General features: G+C 42.4%; 1 protein-coding gene across 2 annotated transcripts in view; it reads left to right on the forward strand.

Annotated features, from left to right (window-relative positions):
- NBAS (NBAS subunit of NRZ tethering complex) overlaps window positions 1-27633 on the forward strand; it is a 333954-nt gene that overhangs the window by 306161 nt on the left and 160 nt on the right. For both annotated transcript variants that reach the window (XM_082426421.1, XM_082426422.1), the window contains 4 exons: window positions 5741-5880; window positions 9899-10037; window positions 15284-15412; window positions 27364-27633. The exon at window positions 27364-27633 is cut by the window's right edge and continues 160 nt beyond it. In XM_082426421.1, the coding sequence (XP_082282547.1) occupies window positions 5741-5880; window positions 9899-10037; window positions 15284-15412; window positions 27364-27633 (678 nt within the window). The remainder of the gene's footprint in view (window positions 1-5740; window positions 5881-9898; window positions 10038-15283; window positions 15413-27363) is intronic.

Here is a 27633-nt window from a genome sequence, read left to right on the forward strand (position 1 = left end):
CTTATTATAAGGGCTAAAATCAATGAAAGAAGAATACATAGTATATGTGAAAATAACTCAAGTCACTGGTATAGGGGCTTAATATACGTGGGTCTAATTATAAACACGTACCTTTTTAAACTTAGTGTGTCATCATTTTCTTAAATAAATTTTGCAGTAAATATTACTCTTCAAAAGAAGAAGTATTAACTCTTTGATCATCTAGAAAACCATGTTTAGGAACCTTCACTTAATACTCTTTTCTAAAGAACAGAGTTTGGCATTAAGATAGACTAGTCTTGGACTCTTTCCCAGCAGGGTGGGTTGTAAACATCTCAAAAAACTGCTGAGAGGCAATTCTCCATGGATTTCTCACGTTTCTCCAAGTCTTATGAGCCGAGGCACTTTGCTTATCCCTGGATCTTCACGGTTTTCTCTTATGTTTTTTTTTCCTAAAGCTTTATAGTTTTACATTTAACATTTAATACATTTAAATCTCTTATCAACTTTGAGTAATTTTTGCATTAAGTGTAAGATTTGGGTTGAGGTTTATTTCCCTTTTATGCCTGTGGATATCCATTTCCTCCAGCACCATTTGTTGAAAACACTATCTGGCCTCCATTGAAATGCTTATGCCCTTGGTCAAAAACAAGTTGGGCATATTCGCTGCTGGGTTCTCTGTTCTGTTCTTTTGATGTTTGTCTCTCTCCTTCTACCAATACCACTTATCTTTCTTACTGTAGCTAAATAATAAATCTCAGTATCAAGTAGAGTTATTCCTCCCCACTTTATTCTTCTTTGTCAAGATAGTTTTAGCTATTCTAGGGAATGTCTTTCCATTTACATTTTATAAAAGCTTGTCTAAATCTACAAAAAACCATTCTGGGATTTTGATAGACATTGTATTAAACCTGTAGATCAGTCTAGAGAGAATTGACATCTTTACTAGGTTGAGTCTTTCCATCCATGAACACAGTGTATCTCTTCATTTATTGATTTCTTTCATCAGTATTTTATATTTTTTTAGGATATAAATCCTGAACGTATAAATTTTAAAATTTTCTTTGAAGCAATTATAAATGGTATTATGTTTTTATTGTCAGTTTTCACTTGTTCATTGTTAGTATATAGAAATGAGGTTGATTTTTCTGTGTTGATTTTGTCCTGTGCCTTTGCTGACTCATTCATTAGTACTAGGGGTTTTTTTTTTTTTTAAGTAGATCTCTTGAATTTTCTATGTAGACAACCATGTTATCTGCAAATAGAATTTTATTTTTTTCTTTCTAATATGTATGCCTTTTATTTATTTTTCTTGCCTTATTGCAGTGGCTAGAACTCCTAGTATGATGCTAAATAAGAGTGGTAGGAGTGGACTTCCTTGTCTTGGAGTATAATGTGGAACTATCACTTCTGTTTGGGCCGCTTTACCTTTCTGCTTTTAAATATCATTGCCTTGGGACTTCCCTGTCAGTCCAGTGGTTAAGACTTCGCCTTCCAATGCAGGGGGTGCGGGTTCGATCCCTGGTCGGGGAGCTAAGATCCCACATGCCTCGTGGCCAAAAAACCAAAACATAAAACAGAAGCAATATTGTAACAAATCAATAAAAGACTAAAGAAAAAAAAAATGGTCCACATCAAAAAAAAAAAATCTTAAATATCATTGCCTTGATTATCAGTTGGTGTTATAATCTTTGCTTTAATCATCAAATATAATTTAGAAAATTTATATTAAAAAGGATAGTCTATTGTATTTACCCATATTTCTGCTCTTTGTATTCTACATTCTTCCTTCTGATGTTCCAAATTTCCTTCTTCTATCATTTCCTTTCTGTCTGAAGAGCTTCCTTTAGCTAGTCGCTAAGATGAGGGCTGTTGGTAACAGATTCTTTTAGTTTTCCTTATCTGAAAATATTTGTATTTTCCTTTTTTTCCTAAAGGATGGTTTTTCTGTATATAGAATTTTCAATTGACAGTTGTTTTAACACTTGAAGAATATTGTGCCACTTCTTTCTGGCCTCCATGGTTTCAGATGATTAATCCAGTTATTCAAATTGTTGTTCTTTCTTAGGTAATGTGTTATTCTGGCTGTTTTCAAGATATTTTCCCTTGTCTTTTGTTTTCAAGAGTTTAATTGGGTTGTGTCTTGGAATGGATTTCTTTGGGCTTACCCTTTTTGGGGTTAGCTCAGCTTCTTGAACCTGTAGATTCATATCTTCCACCAAATTTGAGAAGCTTTTAGATATTATTTCTTAAAATACTCTTTCAGCTCCACTTTCTTTCTCCCTTTCTTCTGGAATTCTGAGAAATGACCTTACCTGGGATGTCTTATGTTTCTAGGTGAGGAGTCAGGAAATACTGGGTCTGAGTGTCTTCCTTCTGTTGATGAAGGAACACCAGATACCCTCCTGCTGCGTTGTTCCTCCAGTCCTAGGGTCCCAAACTAGTTTGCTTTCTTTTTTACCACCTTTAAGAGTTCTCCTTTGGTGTCTCATTATTTTCATAGTTTGTAGTTGTGCTTAGCAGAGAGGAGTAGGGAAAAATGGGTCAAAGCCATTTTGTCCAAGCTGGAAGTTCCTTGTATATGTTTATCTTTTATATTTCTTTATACAAAAATTCATTTTGAGTTTTAGTTACCAGAATTTATTTTTAAAGCCTTATAGACATGATAAACAAGAGAAGCTTATGTTATTTTGGTAAGTTTTGATAAATTTAGATATTTTAATATGTGGACACAAGTCCTAGATGAACACTTGTATATCAGAGTATATAATGATATCCAACAAAGTATATTCTTTATCATGTGTTAAAAAAAAAACATGTGCTCAAGTTTATTTTTAGGCCCATTTTCTTCTCATATAAGGTAAAGCTTTCGTAGCTACAGCGATAGAATTTTAAACTGCTTTCTTAAGAGCTGAGTAATAACAATTTGACATCCTTTTTGATAACAAGGGAGTATGCAAGTGTCCATACACAAAATGGATAATTGTGTTAAGTTACTACATTTTTCACATTTATATTTTAAACATGTGTGTCAATGCTCTGAAAAATAAGTTACTAATAATTGAAATGATTAGTGAGGATTCAGAAGAAAATGTTTCCTGACAAAGCCATACTCTTAAAATTCTGTGTACATGTGAGAAAGACATTGTACAAAAAACTTATGAGCAAACACATTTTTTAAAATGGAAACTAATATTTGTACACTAATATAAAAACAAACAGAAAGAGATCTAATTTATAGCCTCTAGTTTCTCTTTCCTTCCCTTATGATACAGTTCTTGCCCTAAAAATTTACAAGCTATTATAGTTTCTGAAAAGAAAGAAATCTAAATGATATTGAAAACATGAGTCACTTTTTCCCAGTCTCTTCATTTTCGTGATATGGCTGCATTTCATGTAAAGGAGAATCATCTTGTTATTAATTATACTGTAGTTAATTAAAGAAACTGGAATATTGGCACTGCTGGGAGACATAGCATTCAATTGTTTAAAAAATATTTTTTTAAGCACAAAACCTTCTCTACAAATAAACTCAGATTATAACTCAGAAAGAAGAAAGCAGCCATTTACCCTGCTGCAGACCTCCAGACACCTCCTTAGAACTTCTGGGACATCAGGGGTTTTTGGAACCCATTTTTCAGACGAGGAAAAATGAGATTCAAAACAAGGGACTTTATTGAAATCACATAGCTGACCACAAGGCATCATCGGTTGAAACATAATGTCAATACTCATGCTACCTCTGGGTCTTTTTTAGTGATTTCCTTTTGGTGGGATCTTTTTTTTAAAACCTTACATCTATCTCCAATAAAAAAGAACCGCCAAAAATTTATGGTAACTCCATGAATATTTAATATAATTCTGTGTTACAAGATTTTATAAATAAATTATCTTCATTCATTCATTTGTATATCCAATCATTATTTCATTCATTCACTGAATAAGTACTATGCATTTACTCTATATCAGGCATTATTTTAAGTAGTGGGGATATACCAGTGAACAAATAAGTTTCTGTTTTCTCAAACAAATATGCAATATGTCACATACTTGTAAGTGCTAAGAAGGAAAATAAAGCAAGGTGAGGGAGGTAGATGGGGTGGGGGAATGCTACTTTGTGGGGGGGGGAGTTACGCAGTGTGTTCCCTCAAAAAGTGACATTTGAGAGATTTGAAAGAAATGAGAGAATGAGCCATGCAGGTATCTGAAGAAAGAATGTGCCAGGCAGAGGAAGCAGATCAGAGTTCCCCAGGTGGAAGCGGGAGTGATGAATGCACAGAGCGCCTGGGAGGCCCCGAGGCTGGAGAGGAATTGAAGGTGGTGAGGTCAGATAATGACAGATGGATGTCTTGAGTTTGAGAGGGTTTTTTTTTTTAAACCTTTCTTTATAAATAGGCAAGAAAATATTGCCAAACTCCCAATTAGACCACTAATTTAAATAATTCAAAGCTTCTCTAGCTTACTGAGTCCTCTAGCTTCAGAACATCCTGATCTGAGTATAATTATATATCAGCTCTGCTGCTTGCTAGCCGTGTTACCAGGACAGATAAGCCTGTTTCTTCATCTGTAAATTGAGGTTAATAATACCTGTGCAGTTCTCCATCAAAACTGTTGTAAGGATCAGCTAACTTACTGTATTATAAAATTATTTTAAAAACAAGAAAAAGCTTTTGGGTTATTATTCCGTGGAAGAATGACATGGGGCTTTAAGTCAGGTCTTGAAGGATCTGAATGGTCACTGTGTGAGCAAGACTCCACATGGTAATTACCAATAATTTCATTGTACATATCAACTTTTGTGAAAATGCAGAATTCATGGTATAACTTTTTCAGGTGACTGCTGGGGTCAGAGCCAGGGTGACCATTAAATCAAATGTTTTGGAAACATGCATTAGTATAGACAATTTAGCAAATATATAGGTAATCATCTATTCTCATTATCCTTTCAGAATATCATCATCTGAGTCCAAATATAGAGAATCTATGTTGAGAGAGGCTAGGAAACAAGAGAACCAGCTTTTGGTTTACTTTTATATTTAAAACTGCTTTCTAACTTAAAATAGCAAACATTTTATTCACAGAGGTGTTGGGGATATGACTTGCTTGAGGACTGCCTCAATGTAAAAGAAGTATCATTTGGTTATTCAATGAGAGGAAAAATTAGTATTTTTAGCTGACAGACTTCTTTTGCATTAGAAATGGAGATGTGAATAAAAGTTATTTTACTTTATTTTGATTTATAGCAAAAAAAATTCCATGTCAAATGTACTTTAGTAAGATCTTTACTTTCAAATTAGAGAAATTTTCTAGACAACGTGAAGACTTAGCAATAGTCATTCTAAAATGAAAATTAGCAATGCAGGATAATTTAAACTAAAAACATTGGCTAACGTTGAGTATGGTGAACTATTATAATTTCACACGAAACAGTTCAGTATTTTAACATAACATACATTGAATGCCAATAAGCCAGTTCTATGGAAATCTACTTGTTTGAATTTATTTTGCTAAAGAATGTTAAGAACCTTCCTGTGACTTCGTTCTAAACAATTTTTAACATAGATGTTTGAAGTTGGGTAAAACGTAGAGCTTTTGAAGGTTTTTTGGCTAGTAGGGGTGGGGAGATGTTGTTGGATTTCCCCTTGGCACACTGTAAAAGTTTCCAAAAGATCATTTAATCAAAATAATCAAATTTGAATTTTTCCGGAAAGCAATTCCGTGGCCTTTGCTGTGGGTTTCAGGTGTGTGTTCCGCCTTCCAGGTGGACGTAACTGACACAGAGGATGAAGAGAAGCGCTATTCGCTCTTTGTGGAGCTCCTGGAGGCCAGTCACCGAGAGGTCGAGTTCCAGCACCTGGCTTTGCTCCTGCAGGCTTGGCCCCCTGTGAAACGGGAATATACGTGAGTATTAACATAAAAGTAGACTTCTATTTGTCTAGACTCTAGGTTTAAAAAATCACTACCTTCAGAAGAGCCAATGAAAGAAATATATAAAATCAATATAAACCTTTAGGTGAAATTAGAATTGTTTTTCTTGAGATATCACAGTTTCTTTCCATTTCTCCTGACCCCTAAAGCCAAATATTTTATTCAGAAATAGAGACAATGCTTGATAATAACATCTGATTTAGGATGTCAGCAAAATAATTTTGTGCCAGTATTTTCAGCAGGAAATGTTTGGACGCTCTTTTAACACGGCTTACAGTGCTAACTTGAGAATCCATGGGGGAATAAATTGATAATTTCCGTTTATTGAGAACACACAGTGTTATGTGCAATTGACATACACGGTCCAGTCACACAGCAAAAGCTACACGGGAAGGTGCTGTTATCTAATTTTACAGATGACAACATGGAAGCTCAGAAGTTAAACAGCTTCGGGCAGCACCTGGCCCTGAGGCGGAGGAGACAGAGTTCCAACAGCTGCTGGAACCTCCACCGCCCGTGCCGATGCTGTGTGTCAGGCTGAGGCTGCAGCCGCCTCTAGTGCCGCCCCGGTAGCCACGCAGCCCCCGTGCTGCCAGCCAAGGAGTCCTGCGGAAGAAGCGGCCGGACTTCCTCTGAGCACACGTGCTGTCTGTCAAGAACTGCTGCTCCTCTTGGCAAAAAACAGGAGCATCCGCGCTTCTGTTGCGAACATCTCGGAGGCCAGGACTCGCCTTGCTCCTCCCGCGTCAGCCAGCACTTTGTGCACCCAGACCAGTACACGTCTCCACACCTCAGATGGTAAAAGAAGGATGTTTTCTCGAAAATAAATGATTCCGTGAGCAGTTTAGGAGCGCTAAGGAACATCTGGGCAAGCCTCTCTACCTTCACCTGCGGACGAGACCGTTAGGAATTCCTGAAGCAAACCAAGGAGAGGGGCATTTTGGTTTGGCTTGGTTTTTTAACCAAGTGTTTTCAGAAAGGCAAGAAGCGTCTCTTTGATCTCCAGCATCTGTGGCAGCGATGGCATGCTGACATCTGTGCTTGAGCACAGGTTCTTACCTTCACTCTGTGAAACCGTGCAGTGCAAGTTCCCACATCATAAAAGCTTTAGTTTCACTTGTGACAGTACCTTGAAACAGCATTTCCATTTGGTTCCCAATTACCTTGGCAGAGCTGCCTCAGGACCTGAGGGTGCTTGGTAAAAACAGAGTCCCGGGGCTTCCCTGGTGGCGCAGTGGTTGAGAGTCTGCCTGCCAATGCAGGGGACACGGGTTCGAGCCCTGGTCTGGGAAGATCCCACATGCCGCGGAGCAACTAGGCCCGTGCGCCACAACTGCTGAGCCTGCGCGTCTGGAGCCTGTGCTCCGCAACAAGAGAGGCCGCGATAGTGAGAGGCCCGCGCACCGCAATGAAGAGTGGCCCCCGCTCGCCGCAACTAGAGAAAGCCCTCGCACAGAAACGAAGACCCAACACAGCCAAAAATAAATAAATAAATAAATAAATTAATTAATTAATTAATTAAAAAAAAAAACAGAGTCCCGTGCTTGGCTCGCCGAGTCCAACTCTCGGTACCGGGGCCTGGGCCTCAGTTTCTAAACAGCTCCTAGGAGATGATAATGGGAAATAGATGTGGGACCCACTCATTACATTGTCAGTAATACTTCCCTTTTTTAGAAGATCATGAGGGTTGAATTATAGATTTCTTCATACACTCAAAATGGATCTCTGAGTCTAAAGAGAATTTTTCAAATTGAAAGTATGATACTTCTAGTAGATTAGTTAACTGTGGTTCTACAGTTTCTTTTACTTTTGGAACACTGACCATTGCAAATCACTCACTTACCCACAAGAAGCAAACTCAGCTTACTTAAAACACTTACTGCATTTAAAACATTTAATGCATTTGTAGACAAAAAGATACTCATTTTCAAAGATATATTCTTGCTTTTGTAGTCCTGTGTGAAATTTGTAAGTTGCTAATAACCTGTGTTTTACAGACTTCCTTTATGAAATCATTAGCATCAGAACCAAGCATTACCAGTCTACTTAACCCTCTTACCAGCTGTGTCTCCTCTACCTAAGAGATAACCTGTTATACATACATATTTGACTTAATAATAAGTCAAATAAAGTCCATTTCTGCTTCTTTCCTGGCTCAAATTGGTGTTTTAGCACAGGAGAACGTATGAGGGAACACTTAAAACAGGTCCTTAAAAGTACTTGTGAATACTTTTTTTCCCCCAGACAATCCAACGTATGACTCCAGCACTTCCAAAACAACCAGAAAAGGGGAGGGGAGCGGGGGCAGCGGGGAGGGAAGGATAGTGTGGCAATGATTGAATGTTGCCAGTCAACATGATAAAGTCAAACATTTGACTTTCAAGAAGTTTGCTTGATCCACATGACTGCTAATTTACTGGTACCAACTTTGGATTTTTGGTTTTCGTCCCTTGTAGGAACACGTATGGAGAGCATAATAGATTTGCATTAGGGGAGATCCGTAGTTTTCCTCCAGTGTGTCACAGCTGGCTGGTGTAAAATACATTTTTTTTTAACTTTTTATTTTATACTGGAGTATAGTTGATTAACAATGTTGTGATAGTTTTAGGCATACAGCAAAATGATCCAGTTATACATATACATGTATCCTTTTTCAAATTCTTTTCCCATTTAGGTTGTTACATAATACTGAGCAGAGTTCCCTGTGCTATACAGTAGGTCCTCGTTGGTTATCCATTTTAAATACAGCAGTGTGAATCTAAAAAGAAATGGTGCAGCTGAACTTATTTACAAAACAGAAACAGACTCACAGACTTAGAGAACAAACTTACGGTTACCAGAGGGGAAGGGTAGGGGGAAGGGATAGTTAGGGAGTTTGGGATTGACCTGTACACACTGGAAAATATGTTTTGATAGTTGTTGTCAAAGCCACGGGGATGCATTGTGCAATTCTGCTTCAGGGAGGTGGCCTGTTAGGGAAAACCCCAGGAGAACTGAATCCAGACTTTAAAGAGGAAAGCAGAGGGCGAGTCCTCTAGTGTACAAAGACTCATCCGTCAACCAGATGCTCTCTGAGCTTTGTTGGTACCTTGAAATAAGCAGCATTCGTTGTCCTCACAAGTTATTAGTTTGAGCTGAGACACAAAGGCTTTGCCAAAGGCTAGTATTCTGAGTCCCCTTGTTGTTGCACGTGATGTTTTTCTCAGGCACAAGGAATGAAATTCTTTCAAGGGAGGGACCATCTTTTGGTGTTCGGTGGCTAGAAGCTAGAGCTGTGCTAATGACACAACAGACTCTTAATAAAGAGTAAAATTATTTTTAAATGTTGTAAGTAAAATCAGTACCCCGGAATGAATGTACCTTTCACTTGTCTCTTGAAATATAAATCGTGATGTTTTTATGAAGTCAGGGTAGCGGCTGCCAGAGAAGGGAAACAAAAAGGCAAACTTTTGTGCTTTTGTGTCTCAGAAATAAGAGAAGTAAATAGTAAGATGTGCCTGCTATTGAGAGTGATACTTCACAATGACAAACATCATTCATTAAGCAATGCAAGCCTGCAAGGAACACATTACATTGCCTTTTCGCAGTGAGAAGAACCAAGGCCCAGAAAGGTTGGGTGGCCTCCCCAGAACCATACAACTGGGCTGAGAGTGTACAAGTCACTTCTGTGACTCGCGCAAGCGGTCAGGGAGCCAGAACGTCAGCCTGAATTGCTGGGCTTCAAAGCAGTCTGTGCTGGTCGGCCTCCACCCACTGGCCCCACGCTGCTGGGACACTTGTCCATAGCACAGCAAGCTCTTTCCCCTCTGTGGGCTGGTATCTCTTCTCCAAGACAGACGTGAAGGAACACATCATGCAGATTATGATTGCAATTTGCCAAAAGCATTTTACTTGAAAAAGTGGGATTTCTTTTCTGTTTTAAAATCCCTTATCACAATTGTTATAAGTTTCATCGTTTCCCATGCCTTGCATTTTTCTCCCTTCGAACCAGCGTAACCAGTAATCCGTGGGTGCGACTGGCCACAGCGATGCTAACCCGATGTACGGTGGAGAACAAGGAAGGGCTGGGGAATGAAGTTTTGAAAATCTGCCGCTCTTTGTATAACACCGAACAGATGCTCCCTGCAGAGGTGAGTGGGTATTTCAAGCGGCTTTCCTGGGGGATATCCCTGTCCTTTTCCCAGCTCTTTGGTATAAACATTACCAGTGACTGTACTTGGGGAACATTTAGCTTAAGTTACCGGTAGGTAAAGTAAAGCCTGTAATTTGTGACAGATCAAATGAAGAAAAACAGGGCTAAAAGGATTCTTTGAGGTCATTTCCTCTTTGTTGGAGCTCTGAAGCAGTTTTCCTTTTACAAGTCCCAGAGTAGAACGCAGTTTTCTGGTTTTTTTGGGTGCCCTTTTGTGTCTAACTCAAGTTTCTGTTCTAAGAGGGCATGGTAGCTCAGGTGTCCTGTCTGGCTGACCCAGGCCAGTTGGTGACATAGCAGCTACCTTAGCGCTCCTCGGCAGGTAACCAGCCACTGTGATTTTCACATACTTTTTTGACATCATTGTAATAAGATTGCATGACCACAATATTTTTTCTCCGTAAACATGGTAAAAACTCAGCCACCTCCATGTTGACCTTGTTCTCTATTTGATCCCATAATATGACTGTCCAGAGATATTTGTGTAATATATATGTAAATTTGTACATTCTAAAATAAGCACATATTAACTACAGCCCCCTGCTGTGGATCTGACCTCAGCAATGTATTGTTTGAGCAATTTGCATGTCTTAAATTTAAGCATTTGGATAATGGCACTAAAGCGATTAATTGGTTTTTGAGTTTCTACCACATAGCAGATAAACTTGAAAATAAAATTGTAAATATGATTCTTTGAATCTTCATTGTAATCACTCAAGGAAAATATTCTCATTATGAATGCACATTTAATGAATTGTTTTCTGAATGAAGGACTGGCTAAGTGTTCTTTGTTTGAATTTAAAATACTGTGTCCATTTAAAGACGTCTTCAACCACCAGAATGACAAAATTATTCTATAAAATATTTAAAGTACCAGCACCAAAGATAACTTCCCCTTACTCCAGTAGCCTGTGATTTGCTTGTATCAGATACTTATCTACCTGTGATGGGCTCTGCTATATTGTGAGCACCTGGAGGGTAGGAACCATGGCTGTAGCATCTCTGTTTCACCCAAGGCAGGATTCAGCATACTGCAGAGACTGGGGACTCAACACACTGTATTACCCCCACCAGGGTAAGTAAATAACATGGGTTTCATCTCTGCCTTAACATAAGCTAAGATCAAGCATTGTTAGATTAGGACCAAACACCAGAAGTGTGCTACTGTCAGTTCTATTGAATCTAGGTTAGGAAAACATTATGTAGGATCTCTGGACCTCCACTTTCTCGTCTCTGAAACAAGGGGTTAGACCACATGACCTCAGCGGGGACTCTTGTTTCGACTGTTCTGTGAGGTCTCCAGTCCTGGGAGGAGTGTGAACTGAGGCTCTCTCTTCACTTCTTCATCCGTAGCACTTAGTTCACTGCCTCTCATGAGTCCATCATTCTCTTGGGGTGAGGAGTGAGGTACTGGATTGAGCCCCATTTTGAAGTAGGTCATTATCGCTTCTCTGTTCCAATTGATGAGATGAAAGATCATCCTCAAGAGTTCTGTTGCCACAGTGACTTTTCTTCATTTTTCTTTGCTACTTTCCATATTTTATTTGGGTACACATGTAGATTTTTTTTCTTAGGATGCCATGATTGAAGGAACCTTGCAAATGTCGTGTACTATTTTTATTAATCACTAAATTTGCTCAAATGTGAATTAGAATTGTTACCAAGGAAGGAACAGTATTATCATAAAATGGAAATGTCTTGTTAAGTTTATTTTACCACACTTGGAATCTACATAGTCTCATTTCAGACTTCCATGAGATTTAATATCACTGTGGCAGTAAAATTATCCATGACTCACTTTTTTTTACTCCAGTACCTTTGGTTGCCCTACTGCACGGTGTGTGAAATGCGTTTGCCTGATTATCTCTGACAGGACTTTAAGGGGCTTACTTTTTCCTTCATCCCCATGTCCCGTCCTCCTACCAAGTTCCCGTATGTAGAGATTTTTTTCTTCGTGGCTCTTTTCACGATCGTCTCCTGTTGCTCGTGGTACTTGTTTACTTATGGCCGCGATGGTTTTGCCGATGGAAAATATTAGAGAAAGATAAAATCACTGTTTCTCACAGGTCATGTGTCCCACAGTCTTGAAAGTTACATATCCTCCTTCTCAGCTTCTATCCATGGCAATGCGTGCAGCGTCCTCAGGAGTGGGGTACCTGTAGAACCAGAAATTGGCAACTTGACATAAAACAAGTTCCTGGCATTTAGATGTAAAATCCCAAGTTCCATGTACTTGTGGCTGCCCCCGAGGGTCCCTGCAGAGGCACAGCAGGAGCTCGCGTGGCAGGCGCTGCGGCGGGTGTGTGGGAGCTCGCCCCCCAGCTCACGAGTGAGCCCAGCTGACCCCGGCTTCTCAGTCTTAGTGTGATCGTTCTCTCTCACGGCTGAGGCACTCCTGAGGACGTCAAGAGCTTGATTTTTCGAATCGACGGCACCCACCCCTGCACACCTTGTGCGCCACGCTCTTGCTGCGGGCCCTGCCACCCCTTTAGGTGCTGGATACCCCAGGACCAGTGGGAGGGTGGCATGAGGACAGAAGGACCGCTGGTGGACCGGTCCCGCTGCTCTGCCAACCATCAGCCACAGGGCCCAGGGCATCGCCATAAACCCCAGTCCACAGGGAGGACCAGCGCCCAGGGCTCTGGGCCCCTGCCCACCTGCTCCTCTGTAGTCAAGGCCTCTCGTTGTTGTTCTGTGTCCTGATGGCCAGACAGGTTTGAGCTGCGAACGTACCATGTAAGGTGTTTTGTGGTTCCCTTTGCTACTTTGACCTTTCCTGCAGCTCCCAAAATCCCTTTATAAACATCCTAATAAACTGTCCTCTTGTAACACAGGGGAAAATACCTGGTGAATATAGTATAGTCCTTAATTACAAGTACGTATTTAGCCAGTAACTGTTAGCTACGAGATAAAAAACACTCAGTAGCTCTCATAAAATGAATTCTTGCATTCCTGGGTGTCCTTGTCTGGCGGTGGGATATCTAGCCATTATGCCTGCTCAAAGGGGTGTATAGGTTACTTCCATAAATTTTTCATCAAAGCTAAGACCAGCCAAGTGATATGCTTCTTCCAAATATCATAAATTATGGAGAAATATCTATTTACCAATTACTGATAACTTATAGAATAAGCATATATGAGAGTTAAGAGAGAGAATACAAATAATTTGGGGTACAGTATGTACTAAGCAAGCTTGGAATACAGAGAAGGAAAAACCTTCTTGCCCTCAAGTGAGGCAGATAGACAAATGAATGATTACAATAATACAAGATGACAGATAACATAGGAAATATTCAACGAGGTATAGCCAGAATATAGGAGCACCAAACCTGGGACATCCGAGGTACCATCGCAGGGAATGGAATTTTCTTGTGCCTTTGTAAGCTGAGACCTAACGATGTGTAGGGATTAATCAAAGAGAGAGAGGCAGCAGAGGTTACATCGTGTGCGAAGACCCACACTGTCTGCTGCACCCTCCACTGTGGTAGCCACGGGCCACACGTGGGTATGAAAATCAAGCTTAAGTGAAATTGAATAAAATTTAAAATGCAGTTTCTCGGTTGCACTAGCCACATCTCAAATGCTCACAAGCCCCACGTGGCCCGCGGCTGCCCTGCTGCACGGCGCAGCTCTGGGCATCCCGCAGTGAGAGGAGGGTCTCCCGGGCGGGCGCTGCTCTCGGAGGACTGTGCAGGGTGGGAGGGCGAGGCTGTAAGGCTACAGCGGGGAGGCCAGAGGAAGCAGGTGGGTGCGTGGCAGCTGGGCTAGACTGTCACGCACGGGAGTTTATATTTCGTCTTCCCAAATGTTTTCTGCAGGTTTTGGCATCCCAGATTAAAAATCCGCATTTCTCTTTGGCCCAGATGCTGGGTGAGAGGCCTCTGTATGCGGCATGTGCCTTAAGGCACGCAGAGCGCTTTCCTGAGTGAGAATCCGTGTTTGAAGTACGCATTTTACAGAACTGTTACCCAGCCGATATTGATCATGTTCACACGGGTTTGGGGGGCACAGCCTTGCAGTCTGATTTCCAGCAGTGGCCCGCTGGGTGCAAGCTAATAAAAGACAGTGAGTGGAATTCCAAAGAGACCTTTATCCCAAACTTTAAGTAGGGCGTCTTTATGTCAGCCTTCTTTTATCTACTCTTTATAATAATGTAAAGGAATTATGAACATGTCACGCGTTTGAGTTTTTCTCCTCCGATGTGCTCCTGTTGGAGTAGCACAAGAGGAAGATCGTCCCACACAGGGCGGTGATCCCCAGTTCTTTCAAAAGCAGCCCTCGCTTTATGGACTGAGGCTGCGCTCATTGTCCGGTCTTTGGTCCAAGTGTTCTGTTCTTCACGTTACAGCTAAAGTCGGGACACCGAGGGAACATGTAACTCAGCAGGGAAGAATAGCTTGAAAATTTATTTTCTATGCTTTTATACTTTTGTTGTGAAAGATTATCGTTTGTTATCTTATAGAAAAGCCAGCTCTCTGATGGCAGGTTCAGCCAGCATAAAAAAAGGGCCGCGAATAAAATGCAAATATGTCTGTGACGATCTAAATCCACTTTCATTTTTCTGGACCACAGATAGTTTTCATGAAGATGGAGCATCTTAAATATATCAAGCATCCAGTTCACATTGACATTAGCTATAAACAGGTTTTAAAATATGTGAATTGCTGATTTCCTTTGTTACTGTGGGTAATAACTAGATATTTTTGATAATATTAACAATTGACAATAGTTTTTATTGTTAAGCGTCTAGTATATGCTGAGCATTGTACATTATTAGTCACTAATACTTATTCACACACACACACACACACACACACACACACACACACCCCACACTGCAGAGTAGATACAGTTTACCTCTGTTTTACTTGGGAGGAAACTAGGGCTCTGAGAGTTTAGGAAAATAAATTCCAGTCCTATATCCATCCATCGGGATCCTGTGCAGCCATTAAACTAGCAACGTTGTAGATGAATATCTGATACTTGGAAAGATGTTATGAGTAGATGGTGAAGTGAGTGAAACAGGTACCAAACACTAAATCGGGGTGGTCCCATGTGTGCATTTTGTACAGACACAGACACACACGCATAGGAAAAGGTGTGGAAAGACACAAGCAGAATCATGCCAGCGCTTCGATGCGCTTCCTTTCCTTCTCACTCACAAAGTTGCCCTTGTGGTTCCAGGGTGTGAAGGAGCTGTGCTCGCTGCTGCTAAACCAGGCCCTGCTGCTCCCATCTCTGAAGCTTCTCCTCGAGAGCCGAGACGAGCATCTGCACGCCATGGCCCTGGACCACGTCACCGCCATTGCTAAGGTGCTCCCTGCGGAATTTCTTTCTTATGTTTCAGAGAAACGAATTAGTATTGCCATTCTCATCAAGAACAACCATGATTTACTTAGGACTGTTTTATCTCCACTCTGACCACAATAGCTGTTTCTGTTTGTCTAAGCAGTAGATATTTGTTTATTTTACAAACATTCACTAAGCTCTTCCCATGAACCACACTCTGGGTTTAGGTGCCGAGAATACAAATCCAGACCATGAAGCATTTTCTCTAGAGAAGCAGTGTATTAGTCTCTTTAAGAAAATGTCAAAGCAGCCTGGGGCTAGCGGACTAGTCCTTGCCACTTGAAATCTTGGTTGAGGAGCTCCTGGCATCAAGCAGGTTTTCTGTGCCTGCATGTGTTTGGCTATCTACTAATTACAGGTGAGAAAGAGTCGTGTTTCCTGGCACCATCGGAAATCTCAAGCTCGTGTTTCCTCTGGCGGCCGACACCACCACTGAAGCCCCTCCTAGTTTGAGGAATGGGGGGCTAGTGTCAAGGCTGGAGAGTCCTCCCTCAAGGCTGTTGCCTTGTTATCATGATTAAGGAAGAAACTTTCCCTTCCCTTTTTAAGTGTTACACTTTAGGATTAGATAGCTCAGGGTTGTGTTTAATGAATTTGCATTGTATGATCCTTACTGAAACCCTTCTGCAGGGCAATCATTCTTTCATTTGAAGCGTGTATGTGTGTGCTTTAACAAAAATATAAGAGGATGTCTTCTAGGGATCAGAGAGGGCAGAAGGATCCTGGAGCAGTGGTGCAGTGAAGAGAGTGATGAAAAGATGCATGGATGTACAATTTTGTTAATGACGAAGGATGCAGAAAGCAGAACATAATTGCATTTGGAAACAGTAATAATGAACAAAATGAGAAAAATCTAGTGCCTTTATTCATTTAGATGTATTTTCAAAATAATGTAAAGTTTCTGTAAAGATTTTGTGTTGATAAAAATGCCCTTCGTTATCACTGATAGTTGAGCATAACAAGGGCCTTTCTAGAAACTAGACTGAAGTAGGGAATTGAGGGGACTTGTCCAGTGGTAACCTCCCTGTCTCTCTGTGCTGAAATATAAGTTGCATAATGTTGGGAATTTACAAGAAACTAAGAACTGCAGTGAGATTTTTTTTTTCTTAGCTGATTTTTAATTGCAAATCCAAGACATCAGGAAGAAGGGAAAACTGGAGAAAATCAGGCTGCATACTTTCAGTGTCTCTTTTCCCTCACCACCCTTGTAACGTATTCATATCTCTGCTCAGGTCTTCCCACTAAAACTTGCCATGGGCCCCTTTGAGAATAAAACAGTGATGTATTAAACATTGCCGTTCCCTGTTCATCCTGTGTAGGGTATTCCTGACACACTCCTGAATCCCATAGGCGAGCGTGTCAGTTTCCATTTTAAAGATTCTTTATCTCAAAGGCATCAGAACCGCAACTAGAAGGGGGGCTCCCTAACTGTGAAGCAGCCCTGCTGCCTGCCACACACCCCTGCATACACGCATGTGCACACGCACACGGGCACACACCATCAAAATAAGAAATCAAATGGGAATGTTGCATCACCCAAGTCATTTTTTTTTTTTTTTTTTACTAATTTTTGGCCATGGTATTCTATTTATTTATTTATTTATTTATGGCTGTGTTGGGTCTTCGTTTCTGTGGGAGGGCTTTCTCTAGTTGCGGCAAGTGGGGTCCACTCTTCATCACGGTGCGTGGGCCTCTCACTATCGCGGCCTCTCTTGTTGCGGAGCACAGGCTCCCAGACGCGCAGGCTCAGCAATTGTGGCTCACGGGCCTAGTTGCTCCGTGGCATGTGGGATCTTCCCAGACCAGGGCCGGAACCCGTGTCCCCTGCATTAGCAGGCAGATTCTCAACCACTGCGCCCCCAGGGAAGCCCCCAAGTCATTTTTAAATGGCACTAGTTTCCCTCCATAACACTCTGATCTGCACGTTTGACGTGCAGCACTGTGTTAAAACAAAGTCTGCGGGTGGTTCGCGTAGGGTTGTGATGAGAACACCCAGAACCTCTGTGGCCTTCAGGTGCGAAAATCAAAGCCAGAGGTGGAAATTGCTGAGGTGAGTCACTTACCTACCACTGAGACCCTTGCTTTTAGGAATTCAGTAATGACACTGACTTGTAACTTCTCTGCACTAAGTTGAGTACTCACATTAGGCTGGCCCATCTGTGACCTTCAAGTGTGCTCATGGAAGCTTTTGCACCCTCCAGAGAGATAAAGTGTTGCAGATTTTTCCAGTTTTTAAACATTTTTTAACTTTTTATTTTGAGATAATTTTAAGTTCACATTCGGTTGTAGAAAATAACAGCAAGATGTTTTGTACCCTTCACCCAGTTTCCCCAAGCGGTAACATCTTGCATGACTATAGTATAATTATCACCAAGACGTTGGCAGTGATACAATCTCTGCGCCTTATTTGGATTTCACAGTTTTACGTGCCCTGGTGTGTGTGTGTCTGTGCGTAAAGTTCTGTGCAGTATTGCCACCTGGGATTCACGTGACTACAGTGAAGATCCAGAGCCGCTCCATCACAAGGATGCCCCAGGCCACCCCTTACAGCCACAGCCACCCCCTCCTCCCCCACCCGCCCAGCAGCCAGTGGCAGCTGCTGAGCTGTTCTCCATCTCTGTAATTTTGTCGTTTCAAGAGTGCGATATAAATGAAAAGAAATTACTATAATTTATCATTGCTCTCCCAGCACCATTAAAAAGTCATGTTATACTTTTCTAAGGGGAGAGTTTCATTGGGCCTTTTTGCGGGGCTCCTGTCAAGCTATTTTAAATCATACTTGGTATTACAGTGAAAAATATGAAATGTTGGCTTTCTTTTTTTGTGTTTATTTTGCTATTCACTCTGTCCGTTACTGGGGGGCCCTGAGTTCATCAGTAACTTGTTTCTGCCCTTTTGGTTGTTGACGGTAATTCCTGTTGACATTAAAAAAAAAAACAAAAACAAAAACGAAAAACATCTGTCAAAGGAACTCCTCTGATGGGCAATTGTTCCGGCACAGTGCGTGGATCCAGGCAGAAAAACGCCTCCACTTGCTCGCTGATAGCTTGTATTATCCCGCTATTTGTTATAAGATACTGACAGCTTTATAGGTGTTTACATTTAAAAGGATGGTACTTAATGCTGATGCCAGAGATTATACCAGCTTCTCCTCCAATAGCGTGCTCACTTCTTTCTCTAAGCTTTTTCTGAAATTGCAAGCCTCTAGTAAATGGCCAACAGCCTCTTTCCTAGGCCAGAAATAGAAAGGCCTTCTTAGAGATTATATCGCTGATGAATAGTTAAAACCCTGGTGTGGTCCTGCCTGCCGGATCTCCCTCTCCATCAGCCTTGGTGAGATTTAGAGCTCACCTTCAAAACCTTCTTCTCTCCAAGAAGTATATTCCTTGCTGGTGGGTTTGAATCTCATCTCTGGGATACTTTCTACCAGGTGGAAGTCTCTTGACTCATTCCATCAAAGTAAGCAGATGTGTATTTACAATAGCTTCATAGACTGAAACATTCCCCGATTCATAATTCCAGATGTGTGGTGGCCTCTGCTCTTCACGGCTTCGTCCTTTTTAGTACTGCTCGGTGCCTCTGCCCGACGCCACATCGCAGGGGCTGTCCTGGACCACGTGCCTATTAAAAGAATCATTCATGGGAGGGTTTAAGACCTTTGGCACCTAATTAAGTGTTTCTCCCTGATGCTAGTAATAACTATCTTCCAGTACCAACTGTGCCAGGTGTTATAATAGGAACATCCTGACCTTCTCTTTTTAATAATCCTCTGGAAAGATGCCATTTCTGGTTTCGCAGATGAAAACACTGAGACTCAGAGGTCATACGGCTAGTGAGTAGCCTGACCTGAAATTGAAACCCTGGATCCAGCGTTCAGAGCCTGTACTTGACCACGCCGCTTCTTTTGACCTAACTGAGTGGGCTCTCTGATATTGGAAAAGGGTTATCTCCACAGAGAAGTGAACTTGCTGAAAGCATCTTGAACCATATAATATCAGCACTGAAAAGAATAGCGCAGAGCTAGTTCGACAGCTTGCCCAGTATAGGGCTTCCTTTTTCAAATCCGCTAAGTCTCTGGGCCCTGGTCCAGCCTGCTAGGGGTGGGGAGCCGACCACTCGCTGGGCGCTCTGTGCTGTGCTTTGAAAGCCCTCGTAAGAGAGTACCTCTGGAACGAAGTCTGCAGCCGTTATCTTGAACATGTGCATCTCAGCCCGGTGCAACTGCTTCCACAGCACAGTCCTTCATGGTTTCAACAAATGTGATTCTTATCTCCTTTAATTTTGCCATGAAGGCGCTGGAACCTACCAACATTACTCACAGTGACCAGTGTCTAGGTTGGAGGGAGAGCTTTAAAGATTCTCAGAAAAGCATGCTTGGATTAACATGTTTACAGTCGACCCTTGAACAGCACAGGGGTTAATCCACGTGTACGTTAGGCTTGGCCCTCTGTATCCTCTGAATCCACATCTGAGGTTCCTCCACATCCGTGGATTCAACCAACGAGGGACTGTGCAGTGCTGTAGTATTTCCTACTGAAAAAAAATCCGCGTGTAAGTGGCCCAGCACAGTTCAGACCCACGTTGTTCAAGGGCCAACATGTATATAAACCCAGGAAACCTTCCTTTCTTTGTTCCCCCTTTAACTCAGTCCACATTTCCAACAAGGACCTCCCTGGTGAGCATCGGTCCCCGCTGTAGCGCTCCCGTGATACTGCCTTCTCGTGTTGAAGTCAGGCTTACACGTGTCCCTCCTGGCCTCGGCATGCTGTGATAACAGGGACCTTGGACTGGGCTCCTAAGAACCCTGTTTGGTGTCTGCAAAGCCCTTCTTTTGTTTTGGCCCTCATGTCAGCTGGTTTTCTTCTAAGCGTATCCAAACCAGGTTAGGCTGAAGCGATCCAGTCATGCAAAGAAGGATCAAGTGAGTGTTTTCCTGTATCTCTTACAGATACCAGTTGACATTAAACTGACGTATTTTTCTTTAACATCTTTATTGGAGTATAATTGCTTTACAATGGTGTGTTAGTTTCTGCTGTATAACAAAGTGAATCAGCTATATGTATACAGATATCCCCGTATCCCCTCCCTCTTGCGTCTCCCTCCCTCCCACCCTCCCTATGCCACCCCTCTAGGTGGTCACAGAGCACCGAGCTGATCTCCCTGTGCTATGCAGCTGCTTCCCACTAGCTGTCTGTTTTACATTTGGTAGTGTATATATGTCCATGCCACTCTCTCACTTCGTCCCAGCTTACCCTTCCCCCTCCCCGTGTCCTCAAGTCCATTCTCTACGAAACTGACCTATTTTTACAATCACTGTTCTTTTGTCTCTTTTAGTACCAGGCTCTTCTTCTCCGAATTTTGGGCATATCTACTTATTTCTAAATACCATTTTAACTTGTACATACCTAGACATGTTGCTTTCACCCATCTTCCTTCATCCTCACCTGGTAGTTGGTCTTCTCAGTGAAGGAAGCTCTGCAACAGAATATCTCCCAATAGTCTCAGCTGGTTGCCTCTAGCGACAGGCAGCTCACTCCCTATGGGCTAACCTATTAGATTTCTAGACAGCTCTGATGGGTGGCTGCCTTACTTAGTGTGAACAGACGTATAAAGTACCATTGTGCATAGGCTGGTACTGTGTGCTGCAGTGAGGAATGGGTAGGACATTTGTAAAGATGAAATAAAATACACATCCCTCTGTGTAGAGGAACTATCTCATCAGGAGATTGACATATGAAATAATAACACAAGGAATTAAGCAAAGTAGAAAGGGGACAAGTACAAAGTTTGGAACTAGCCAAACTCAGGGCCCCAGAATGGGTCATAGAGGTGACCAAGCTTGAATCTTCAAAGATTCTCTCCCATTGTTACATCCTCAGTCAGAGGACTGTCCTAATTTTGGATTGAGAAGTGGTATGTGTACTACTAAATCCCACGCCAGGGGTAGGGCTGATGGTATGCCGAGAAATGGAGTCTGAATGTTATGCAGATAAATAGAGAAAACAAAAAGTTACCTGCAGGCATTTTTCTTATTCCAAGTATACACTTCTGTTGCCCTTTTATTTTTCTGCACTTGTAGTTGATATATTTAATAACTTTTATTAGTAATAGTATATGTAGCAGTGAGACAAATATCCTTCCCTAAAGTAAACAGTGAAATAATATTAAATAATCTTCTTTAAAGTAATTGAAATGAGGTCCTGCATGCGTTAGGCTACTAGGATTTCAGCTTCTCTCCTTACTGTAATTGCTCTTAGCTTCGTATAGATTCATAAAATCAAAGATTTAATTCAGAGAAGGTTCATTACCTATTGTTGAAGCAGGAATTAAGCAGTTAACATTTTAATGGCTTGGAAGACAGTAGTGCTTTGTGCTTTAATAAGTTTTTTTCCCCAAGATCTGCAAAGTTTCATTTATTCTCAAAAATTAATCACCGAACAAAAAAAAAATCACTGACAGAGAAGGCAAGCCTTTTATTCATTGTATGATATATGTAAGGCCTTCTTCTTCTATGCTTTATTCCTGATTTGTTTGACTGTAATAACTCCAGCCATTTACTGAACTTGAACTCTACACCAGGCATTGTGCTAGGCAGTTAAAAACACAGATTATCTCAACCCCTGTCTGTTGTCTGTATTTCACATGTGGAAACTGGGGCCTGGAGAGATTATCCTTAACAAGGTCATACATCTATGTAGCTAAAAAGCCAGGATTGGAAATTGGTCTCTCACCAAAAGCCTGTCTGCTTTCGCTTCACAAGACGACTACTTCACACTCTAATTCAAAGTTATTTGATCAGAGGAATTAAATCAACTAATCCTCCTGGACTTCTCACATATTTATTTCAAACATCCAACTGACTCCGAAAATGACCGAATGTATTTTCTTCCTCAAGCCCTTAAAGCACCAATCCAGCCAACGTCAGGGATGCGTGATTTTCCCTAGACCATATACCAAAGTGATTCCCGACCAATTAAAAAGTTAAGATATTTTTAAAATCAGAAAATTATATATATGTATATGTATATGTACACACACACACACACACAAACATACACATACACTCATACATATCAGATCCTTCAAGGAAGTATAGCTTCTAAGCTTTAAAGCAATAGGAAAAGAATCATAAAGGAACAGATCCTTTCCTGATGATATAAAAATGTAAAACTTCTACAAGACAACAAATAACCAAAACAGAATTGCAAACAACAGATTAGAATGTCCATTACATCAATAACTAAAATCAAATTTAATGTTTAAGTTATACAAAGAACTCCTTCACATGTGGAAAATGATGTTGAAACTCGAGTTAATGAGCAAAGGATTTGATCCTTCCCACAAGAAAAAAATAAAAATGACAGGAAATGTATGGAAAAAATTCATTCTTGCAAATAAACAAATTGAAATAAAATCATCTTTGAGGTCCCTATGCATATCTCCTAAATTAGCAACATGAGTTTCTTTTCAAAATAATAACATCCAAAGCTGAGAAGTTTGCAGTAGAACTGACGCACTTCTCCCCTGATAGCACCACTGTGAGCTGGACGGCCCACGTCCCTGGGTGACTGCACTGCTCTCACAACCTCAGCCAAAAATTGTTTCAGATGCTTTGCCCCATGTATTGGTCTGCTCAGGCTGCTATAACGAAGTACCACAGACTGGGCAACTTACACCCTAGAGATTTGTTTTCTTGCAATCCTGGAGGCCCAGAGTCCAAGATCAAGATGTCAGCGGGATTGATTTCTTCTGAGGCCTCTCTCCTTGACTTATAGATGGTTGCTTTCCCCCTGTGTCCGCACGTGGTTGCCTCTGGGTTTATGTGTGTGTCATCTTCTCTTCTTATAAAGACACCAATGAAACTGGATTAGGATTCACCCAAATGACTCATTAAACCTTATTTACCTCTTTAAAGGCCCTGTCTCCAAATACAGTCACATTCTCATATATTGGGGGTTAGGACTTCAACATATGAATTTGGGGGGATACATGTCATCCCATAAGACCCCAGTTATACCTCTCCTAATAATTTATTTTAAGGAGATAATTCAAATAAAGAAAGGATGTGTGTAAAAACCATTCACTTGTAGTGTTTCAATAATATCAAATGATTATAAATAGCTATTTATAGCAGGGGAAGTTAAATAACTTGTTCAATAGAGTACTTCGCAGCCATTAAACTTTTTAGGAATGAAAACTGTGTGAAAATAGTTTTTAAAAATTCTCAACATATGAGAAAAGTAGGTACAAATGTCACAGGATTGATTGTGAAAATATATTTGCATATGGATAATTACTAGAGAGAAAAGGAGGATAAAATAATTTTCTTGTGGTGATCCTGATACAGAAGACGTCTTTCTTTTTTAAAACTATTTCCATTTTTTTCTTTTTATTTCAAAAAGAAAAATCAAGTAGGTTAGGATGAGTAATTCTAACTGGTAAGACAGTTGTAGGCTTCTGTGGTAGGTAGTACCAGATGATTAGTGGCTTAAGTTAGGATTTTAGTCAAAAACAAGAAAAACGAAGACCAGCTGAGGCTTGACAAATTAACGTAGCAGCTCCACGATGTCGCAATGATGCCAGGAGCTTTGCTGTGCTGAGGAGGAGGACTCAGGCTGGCCTTGGTGGCCCGGAGGCAGGGGCTTGGTGTGTCGGGAGGAAAGGTTTTGGCTGCCTGTGACCTCGGGCAATCCTTTCCTTCTCTGACCCTCAGGCTCCTCTTCGTCAAAATGCAGTTGTTGGAATGGGTCCTTAGAAAGGCCTTCTCTTCCTTTCTGTATTCTTGCATTCTCTGTTTTGTCCCAAATATGTACAGAATAAATGTCTATGCAGTGTTTTCCTTGCACATGACAATTATAAAGTATACTCTGGCCATTCTGTACATCTTGCAAAGAGCCAGAAGCAGGTGGAAGGCCAGAGAGAGGAAGCAAAGTCAGCCCCTTCATTTTCCCAGCATTTGATTATGAGCGGCTAAACCAGAATTTCCCCCACGCCCTCCCCTGGCCACGGCCCAGGCCCAGTGGAGGTCCGCAGTCTCTGCCTCTGCCTCTCCCTAGGGAACCTCTGAGCGGGCCAGGACCACAGGGGAAACGTCGGAGTTTACTTCTGTGACTTCAGCCTTAGGCTTCCTCAGCCGGGAGAGTAGACGGAGAGCTCTTGGAGGGTGGACACCCACCCTGCCTTAGGACACGGGCAGTTATCCGGAAGGCACATCCAGCGGGAAACCAATTTTCAGGATGTCATTGCGCTGGAGAGAAGCAAACAGAAGAGGGGATCAGAGCAGCCGCAGCTGCTGGCATTGACAGAACCCCTGTCGCCTCCTCGAGCTGGAAGAATCCATCATTCCCTTTCTAGGAGCCTTTCAGGCCCCCAGAGGGAGGGTTCGCGAGTCAACAGAAAGAATAATAAAGGTGTCCTAGCCTTGAAGACTTATTCAGGGCAGCAAAGAAAGTATCACCCTGCAGTGTTTGGACGCTGAGACTTTTATCCACGTATTTTATCAAACATTTGCCTGTAGCATCCTGGCACACACTCTGTTCTCTCCTGGAGGGTTAGGTGGAAGGATTCTTTATTTTTAACAGTGAACCAAACTAACAACACGCACAGTCACTCAGCTGCCACTCGTGCGCGTGTGTGTGTGTGCACGCTCACACGCGCGTGTGTCGAGGCTGCGGTGTACCGTGAAAGGATGCGAGCTTTGGAGTAACTCATTCTTCACGTATTCATTCCACAGATCTTGCTGAGCTCCTCCCATGAGGCCCACGCTCTTCTGGGCCTGGGGCTGCAGGGTGAACAGAGGAGACACCATCTCTGCTCTGGAGGAGCTCGTAGTCTGGGTGGGGGGGGAACAAACAGTAAATGCACGGAATAGTCCGAGCTGAGGGCTCCTGGGCAGCTCACCGTGGAGCAGCCTTTTGATGCTTGACACACGGCTCTGACCTCACTGAGCCTCAGTTTATGCGTCTGTGAAATGAGGTCAGAACCGTCTTAAAGGGACGTTTTAAGGCTTACAGAAAAAGTGCCTCAGCGGCACGTGAGGGCCTCTCGGGAAGTGGCAGGAACCGTGCTGGGGTTCAGGTCCTGGTTCCCTACTCTGGAGCAAAAGAGAAAGGAGGAAAAGAAGACATGCAGAACCTTTGTAAGCAGCCCCCGGTGGGGAGGATGGAAAGCTCTTCTGCCACTTTCAGCAGCAGGAAAACTGGTCTTGTACCAGTTGCCTTTGTCACCACCTCTAAAAACAAAAACAAACAAAAAGTGGGAAATCGAGTTCAACCTCAGAGTCTTCCTGAGTCAGAGGTGGGTGAGCGGAATGTAACTGCTGATGCAATGAGAGGCTGAGGAAAAGACGCCCAGAGTTTGCAGGACTCTCCAGTTCTGAGTCTAGAATCTCGTTCAGTTGCGTACGTGTGCACTTTACAAAAATGTGACAGGGTTCAGCGAGGTAGGTTCATTCAACCATTTAATGAGTACGAATTAAACTGGATGCTGAAATGAAAGGGCTGCAGCCCCCCGTGCCCTCAAGAAGCTCCCAGGACGGTAGGAAGGCAGCCAGACCAAGCACGATAATACAGCCCGGAGAGGCGTGTGTACAGCGTCCTGGAGTGTGGGGCAAGGGGGGTCAGCTTGGCCAGGAGATCTAGGGGAAATGTCACCAAGAAGATGGCACTGGAGCTGACATCTTTGTGGGGTTTTGAAGGATCACTGGTTGGTAGGAAAGATAGGCACCGTCTGGTAGTGGGCAGTAACTTTTATTCTCAGAACTTCTTTTGTTTTAATCCTTGCAGCCAGTCGACACCCTTGACCTTCTTGTCTCCAGTAGCCTTTCCTCCTTGTCACAGAGCACTCACGCCGTGTACAGTGACGTAGTAGAGTTGGTCCAAACATGAGATAATTGGTTTTGAAATGCCACATTATTTCTGTGGTTACTATACCCAAAACTATTAAAAGTGCACAGTGACATGAAGAAGAAGCTGTCGTGAAGCTGTTTTATGACACCCCAATGTAAATGAGAAGCTCTGAATTTTGGTCTGTGATTCGTGTTGACTTGATTCCTTATGAAAATATGGATAATAATAAAACAGAAAAATATAAGCTAAGGGTCAAAGCCATGGAAAACCATGCAGAGGCCAAGAAGATAAAACCAGGGAGAAAGTACAGAAAATATGCAACTGAAAGAGCACAGAAAACTTGTTTTAAAAAGGTGAGTTTTGTGCTAAGCTTTCTAGAGGCTTAAGCAAGAATAGCTTTTAAACACCTCCTGTCGGTTATCCTATTTACAACAGTGGGGTCGATGGATGTACTTTCTCAGTGGAGTAGAAAAAGGGTTTTCTTGTTCCGAAAAGAATTTTTCACAGGGATCTACATAAAGGAGAGGTTTGAGGTTAAGGAATATGGACCATGGTGAAGCACAAATGATATGGTAAATGTGGTTGTTAACAAGCTCGAGCTTTGAAGTCATGACTGACCTCTATTCAGACTCTGGCTTCACAGTTTACTGACCACGATGTTAAGCGAAATTCTTACCCATCAGTTTCCTAATCTGTGAAGTCAGGAGGTTAAAGTGCTGGCTTGACAGGGCGGACCGAGAGGACCCAGTGAAGGAGGACATGTCCGGCGTTTAGCACAACTTCTGACACTCGATGTGGGAGCCGCCACCGTGATCCCAGGGGGTCTTGGTACGTGGCCATGTCTTACGTGAAAAGGAGACCGGGTCTGTCGTCCCGTGTGTGTGACGCCAGAGACGCTCGTGCCCTGTGTGTGCTTCTCGGAGCAGGCGCTGTTAGCCAGGGTGAAGGGGTTTCTGATGACAAAGGCAGCAGGGCAGCGCCCGGCACACCCGCGGGGCTGTGTCTGTGTCTGCTGGTGGGGAGTCAGCGACGCCCGCCCCTCACGTCTGCCTGTCTTACTTCTTGCAGGTGAATGATTCAAACTGCGACCGAGAACTTCTCTCCCTGCTCCTGGACGCCAAGCTCTTGGTGAAGTGCGTCTCCACTCCCTTCTACCCACGTCTCCTCGAGCACCTCTTGGCCAGCCCCCAGCAAGGGCGCTGGGATGCGGAGGAGCTGGCCAGACACCTGCGGGCCGCCGGCCACGAGGCCGAAGCCGGGTCACTCCTCCTCGCTGCGCGGGGCACCCATCGGGCCCTGAGGACCTTCAGCACAGCCCTGGGTGCAGCGCAGCACTGG

This window comes from Balaenoptera physalus (assembly GCF_965194825.1).
Source record: "Balaenoptera physalus genome assembly, chromosome: 15".
NCBI classification, from domain to species: domain Eukaryota; kingdom Metazoa; phylum Chordata; class Mammalia; order Artiodactyla; family Balaenopteridae; genus Balaenoptera; species Balaenoptera physalus.